Genomic DNA, 6,919 nt, shown 5'->3' on the forward strand with positions numbered 1-6,919 from the left:
TAAACATTTCAAAAGTTAACCGGGAAGAGGAACAACCCATTGGCATGCATCGGTCATAGTAATACAGCCCCCTCCACTGCATCCCAAGGAGACCGTAATCATCCGGCCCCGGTTGTTCGAAAGCCGATTAGCGTTAGCCTACGATTAAATAGTCCTAATCAACGGAATAAATTTACCCTTCGATTAAATTCTGTTCCTCAAAACTTGATTAACACTATCCAAGGAATAAACTAAGGGTTAAATTTAACACACCTAGCAAGGTGGATTAACTCACTAATCGAGGGAAATTTTCCCCAAACAAAAAAAGATGGCGGACTTACTGTTTGGAGGTTTGGGCTTAATGCCGGGTCCAGTTAGAAGAAAAGCGAGAAAATTCAGGCTCCACGATGATTTTTCTTTAGACGAATACACTGACGACGAGTTCAGAAGTCGATATCGTTTTGGCCGAGAGTCAATTGAACTTTTGATCGACCTTCTTCGTGACGACCTTGAAAGGGCCACCGCTCGAGACCATGCCTTGTCAACAACTGTACAAGTCCTTGCTGCGTTGCGGTTTTATGCCTCCGGAAGCTTTCTGCAAGTTATTGGAGATACCATTGGTTTGTCAAAGTCGACCGTGTCTCGCATCATCAGCAAAGTTTCCTATGCCCTCGCACAAAAACAAGTACACTTCATCAAGTGGCCATCGAACGAAGCCGAAATTGTTCAAACTAAAGGAGGCTTTTACGACAAGGGAGGGTTCCCTGGGGTGATTGGCTGTGTGGACGGCACGCACGTCAAGATTCAGGGACCAACCGAAAACGAAAATGACTATGTCAACCGAAAGGGGTTTCATTCAATTAATGTGCAAGCGATTTGCAATCACAAAGGTATGTAAAAATGGCATTCAACAAATTTAAGCTTAAGCTTACAACAGAAGCCATTATTGCTATTCATTTAGTATAAGCTAAAATTCATCATGCAAGCTGCTGTAGGATCCGCTAAAATGTGGTTCAGTTGAATGTAAACAACAAAGTTGCGCTGTCTTCGTGACAGCGCGCGTTGTCAATTTCAAATGTGGAATGTGAGGGAGCTTTTAGAGTAAACTTGGAATGCGATAAATTTTAAGTTATTAAATACAAAGACTTATCTTTTCCACGCACGTATCCAGACTTTTCGTTCGGTCAGAAAAAGTAAAGCGGCTGTCAAATAAAAACAACGTAAAGAACGCGCCAAAGAAAAATAAATATATCCCGTCGTCTGTGTGCAAATATAATCACATGACAAGTTAACCTAGGCACAACCGTATTGTTTACATACCTGTCTCAAACGCATTCAAGCCGCTGAAACCTGGCGTGTCTTCAAACACTTCAATAATCTCTCTACTTGAAGCACTTACGGGTTTCGGCGGCGGCCCTCCTCCAGTCTTCTTCGACTCTCTCTTGAATTCAGAGAATTCTTTTTTCGCGGTACTGTAAAGATTTTTCCACTTGTCCTTCACCTCGGACACCGTACGGTTTGCTGTTCTCACTGCATTAACAGCTCGCGTAATGTCTTCCCAGATTTCTTGTTTCCTTTTGTTGGTGACATTATTTGTTAGTTTCGACTGAATACTTTCAAGGTTTTTTTTTAACATTTTCAGTGATCACGCCAATTTCGTAAACGGAAAAGTTGGGTTTTCGTTTTCTTTATTTTGCTTCGGAGTTGATTTCTTCACGTTCCGCGACACATTCCGCATTATTTTTTACGCGCGCGTAGCCGCGAAGCGGCAAATAACTGATTTTACTGGTTTAATCCGAGCTTAGTCGGGGGATAGTTAATCGAGGATTAAATCTGCTTTCAAAAACAGCTTTTTATCCTTGGATTAGTTATCCCAGGAATAACAAATTTAATCACGGAATAAACGCTAATCATGGGTTAGTTTAATCGGCTATCGAACAACCGGGGCCAAGATGAATGTGGATAATCCGGAATGCATCTTTAACATCTGTCTTGCCCAAAAAATAACCTGGACTAGCATTTTTAATCAGTTGGATGGTCTCCTCAATTGTAGCATATTTAACACTGGTATGATCTGAGGAAATGCCGTCGTTAACAAAGAAACCGTTAGGAAAAGACAAATGATGGATTAAGCGAAATTCACCCAGACCTTCTTTGGGACTAAGGCGAGAGGTGAATCCAGAAGGCAGTTAGAGGAGGGGATTGGAAAGGACCTGCCAATTTATGGGCTTCCAGCTCTTTTTGGAGCTTAGCATCAACAGCTGACATTAAATTCGCAACTGTTCGAGATTTACTCTCCCCTTGAAAGTGAGCCGGAAAACCCTGAGTAAAACCAAATGACAAAAATTCAACAGTGGAAGGGTTGTACCTATCTAAAAGAAACCTAATCTCTTAACTTTTACTGGAGTGGGGAGGCTGGGAGGGTGAGGACCTGGCAGGTCGGAGCTGAGAACTGGCAATTCTTGATGAGCCACGAAAAGTGCATTTTGAAATTGGATGTGACCCCTCGCACTTTCGATCCTTATGGAATTTAAAACAATATCCTTTCGGGACAAAATCTGTCTTTCCTTTTGGTGGATGAGCTGGGTTTTGGAGTGGTCGTCGCAGGGAAACTTGCGACTTAAGCCACAACTCGCGATCGATTCGATCCCAGGCAAGAGCAGCACGGTGTGCCTTCCTCAGAAAACGTAAATTCTCGTCGTAAAGTGTCCAGTTGTGGCCCCTCCCAGCCAAGTCCTGGATTATCTCCCCATATTTCATGAGGGCGGGGGCCTTATAAGGGAGTTGTTTTGTGTAAGCCCCCACAAGAACACGAAAACTACTTAGCGTTGTTTCAATTGTCATTACTTTTTTGTTTTTAGACAATGGTTCAAGGGAAAGAGAGGGAGTTTAACTACTCTCTGAATTATTAACGGTTATTCGATATTGATCGGCCAACACAGGGTTGGCAAGTAGTGAAACAAAGTCTACATATTCAACCTTCCAAATTTTCGCCCGTATTTTTTCTGATAAACGGGCATTCACTGGTAAACTTACGGATTGAAACAACTGACCTGGCATCGGGTTGGATGCTGAAACTTGGGGGATCCGCCCTGTCAAGGCAGCCGAAGCATTGGCCAAGCTATTTTGAACAACAGTGGAGGCAGCCTCCTCAGTATTCTGGGCAACGGGGGAACTGACTAGAACCTCTTGTAAAGTTGATAATGCTGCTGGAGACGGATTGCTGGAAGCCTCAGCAGGAGATAAACGACAAGAAACTTCCTCTGCAACTGGGGTTATCAAGGTCTCCATACACTGTGGTGATAACATGGATTGCACCGACTCTGTTAGCACAAACTCATTTGGGTGGGTAGAGACATCAGGGTCAGGCACTAACGCGCTAGACTGAACTTGTTTTGACCATTCTGTCCTTGCAGGAACAGCCCGCACAGCCACGCTGCTGGCTTAGACACTAGATCGAGGGCTGCTACGTTTCGTGAGGGTAGTTAAGATGTACAGCGACTGGACTTGGCGTTTGGCATGATGACAATCTGCAAAACCAAAACACAGGACCCAGAACCAAACGAAAACCAAAGCAGGATGACTGTATTATACTAAATGAGATCGAAAGAGTGAAGTGGGCAAGGAAATTCAAAATTAACCTGGCGGGCACACAAAACCGTGTCAAGAGACAAAGTCGACGCGTTGATTGACCCTTGATGCCAGAAAAGAAAAACAAAGCTAGCATAACTACATATGACTAGCCACAAGCCAGCATAACTATATATGGCTGACCATAGAAGAACAAGGCTAAGATATCTTCATGTCACAAGCCAGCATAACTACATATGCATAGCTATGAAAGAAATAACACTAGGATAACTACATATCACTAGCCACAAGCCAGCATACCTACATATGCATGGCTATGAAAGAAATCAAGCTAGGATAACTACATATAACCAATCACCAGCCAGCGTAACTACTTATGCATATACCACTAGCAGAAGCTAGCATAACTACATGCGACCAGCACAAAATTATTCAAGCATAACTACATATGACTAGAGAGAAATTTGCGAACATAGCAAGAGATATGGAAACCCTGCTGGTAAAAATGAATGGCTCACAATAAAAGATTAAACATAGAGAACCTAAAACATTACTATGCAAATAACAGCCACTTTGTTAACAAATGAGGTTGAATTCCTCCTGAACTACATATAAGGCCAATAAAAAGGCCAAAAATAAGAGCCAAAAATCATTTCGAAGAAAATTATCAAACATGACTAAAGGCCAGCGTGAAAAACAATGGGTCAGTTCTCGTGAAGACCGACAGCTTTACTGTCCGGATGGATTTGAGTGAACTCTCTCTGCTAAATAGAAATCTTTATGGGGATTATTGAACTCAGGATGACGACAACAAAAAACATTGGGTAAATCAGCTAAAACAACACTAACATATTGGTTCAGAACCGTTGCGTTACGCCAAAACGACATAGCATGCGGAAAGAAAATGCTACTGAAAAATCGCACTTAGGCAGACGCACCAGATCTTCGATCGCAGAGCCGACCGTCTGCGGTGGAAGTTTCAAAAGGTTGTTAGAACCTACTTCCAAGATAGCAATATCTGGAGCAAGGTGCCTGACCGCGTGAAGGTCATTCGCCCGTAGCGTCTGCACAGTTCGTCCGCCAATGCCATGTAAGCAAACCGAAGCAAACATTCGTTTTGGGGTCCAGGAAATGAAAATATATCGAATAAATTCGTATGATTATTACTATTAGTACTATTTTTATAGTAATGGTAGTAATAATGATAATGATGACAATGATCTTTTAATAAGTATTTTGTCCAAATGGTTCCATGAATTATAGAAACGAACACTTTTTATACACCACGGATATAAGTTGAAGTTGACGTTCCAAGGAGGCAAGCTTTTTGTAGCGTTCCGAAATGAATTTTTTCACTAACTTGAGTTAGCCAAGATTCGAATATTTTAGAGATTGTCCCAAGCGATCCAATCACAATAGGTATAACTTTAACTCCTTTACAGTTATAAGTTCGCTCCAATTCATATTTTACGTCTTGATAACGGCTAATTTTCTCTGTTTCTGCTTTTAGGATTCTCGTATCAAAAGGACATGTTACCTCAATAATCATATTATTATTATTATTATCATTATTATTATTATTATTGTTATTATTATTATTATTCTTATTTAGAAATAAAGATTTTATAGTTCTCAAAAAGTCCTCTAGATTTAGAACAATGAGGACATCATGAAATTCTACTATTTCCGAACACTATGCGCAAAAACTTCGATTTTTTACTTTATGAGCCGTACCGAGAAAGTTTATGTTAATGCTAATGTTAATGCTCGCGGAAAAATGTATGTGTTTCAATTGCACTGATTTGGTCATTAAAATCCTTGTTCAGAAATCAGAAGTCTACGTTAACAGCACACACTAAGGCAACTCCTTAGCATCTGGATAGAAATATTTTTAGTACTTTTTCCTCCGGCCGCACGTTAGCCAGTTGGTGAGGGCCAGTGCCTTGTCTTATTATTCGCTGAGAAAAGTTTACCTTTGTTTGAATACTTTTGATTTTGTATGATTTTTCCAGCTTTTTCGTGTTCTGTGTTAGTTTTTTTTATTGTTTTCTTTGAAACTATCAAATCCACTGTCATCCATTTTTGTTTTGATTTGTTCGCGCTGAGTCGTTCCCGTAGACCCTATGGAGGACAATTGGAATTAATTGTATTGCTCTTATCTATTAAGTAAGTAGAATCGAGTAAAGTCGTGATCAGCAAATGCTGAGAACTAAACTGCAATATAAGGTAAAATGAAATTCATTGAATTGTTCTTGTTTAATTCGAATTCACAATATGGCACAGCTTTGCGCGTGGATACTCCACAAAGAATTGTCCACTGTCATCCATTTTTCTTTTGATTTGATCGCACTCAGTCGATTGCGCCGGCTCCATGGAGGTCATTTGGGTTTAATTGTACTGCTCTTATCTAAGTAGAATCGAGTAAAGCTGTGATCAGCGAATGCTAAGAACGAAACTGCAATAAAAGCTAAAATTGAGTTCATGGAATTGTTCTTGTTTAGTTTGAATGCTGTACTGTTGCTGAGCGTACTTTAAAAAGTAGCGTTAACATGAGTTTAAACTTCGTTACTTAGTTTTGGACTAGTTTCCATAGACATTACGTTTCATGCTTTTTCTATTCTAGATGGCTTGCTAACAATGAAATAACTCACCTCCCAGAAAATGTTTTCTCAAGACTTAGTGCGCTACAATCCCTGTAAGTTGGTGACCTAAATACACTTTCAAACTATGACATAGCTGCCCATAGCTATGTGCCTGGTTACTTTACAGAGTACAGTGTGACTTATATACAAAGCGACTCATACAGCTGATTTAAACAAAGAGTCAATAGTAATGCACGTTTTTTTCATAAACGCTCACGGAAAAATGTACGTGTTTCAGTTGAACAGATTTGGTCATGAAAATCCTTGTTCAGAAATCAGAAGTGTACGTTAACAGAAGAGACCCTGGGCCAGTACTCCTTAGTATCTGGCTAGAAATATTCTTCGACTCATACAGCTGATTTAAACAAAGTGTCAGTAGGAATAAATAACCCTTTTTGGTTTTTGTGTCTAAAATTAAGGTGGATTTGGACCTTAGGCTTCTAAGATTAATTAATACTAACTGTTATTCCAGTATGTTATGTTGGTTCTTTTTGTAACACCTATTTTTTCATTTGAGCGGGGTTCGCTTATTAAAGAAAGGAGCACATAAAAAAATCAAGTTGATGGCTACCGACAAACATTAGTTTTGGTGTCGAGGAAATGACAATATCTCGAATATATTATTACTATTTTTATAGCAATGAATGGTAATAATAATGATAATCATAACAATGATATTTTAATAAGTGTTTACCCCAAATAATTGC

The 6,919-nt window shown here is 39.9% G+C and overlaps 1 protein-coding gene across 1 annotated transcript; it reads left to right on the plus strand.

Annotated features, from left to right (window-relative positions):
• Positions 1-307: 307 nt before the first annotated feature.
• On the plus strand, positions 308-6,709 carry LOC137976666 (putative nuclease HARBI1). Its single transcript, XM_068824030.1, has 3 exons — positions 308-869; positions 2,460-2,490; positions 6,622-6,709. Exons 1-3 carry the CDS (start codon positions 308-310, stop codon positions 6,707-6,709), a joined length of 681 nt encoding a protein of 226 aa, XP_068680131.1.
• Positions 6,710-6,919: the final 210 nt, after the last annotated feature.

This window comes from Montipora foliosa, chromosome 11, assembly GCF_036669935.1.
Source record: "Montipora foliosa isolate CH-2021 chromosome 11, ASM3666993v2, whole genome shotgun sequence".
NCBI classification, from domain to species: Eukaryota; Metazoa; Cnidaria; class Anthozoa; order Scleractinia; family Acroporidae; genus Montipora; species Montipora foliosa.

Coding starts and splice junctions, on each gene's coding strand:
- LOC137976666 (XM_068824030.1), top strand. CDS start 308: ATGGCGGACTTACTGTTTGGAGGTTTGGGCTTAATGCCGGGTCCAGTT. Junction 870..2,459: donor AGCGATTTGCAATCACAAAG/GTATGTAAAAAT, acceptor AGCCACGAAAAG/TGCATTTTGAAATTGGATGT. Junction 2,491..6,621: donor ATTGGATGTGACCCCTCGCA/CTTTCGATCCTT, acceptor GGTTTTTGTGTC/TAAAATTAAGGTGGATTTGG.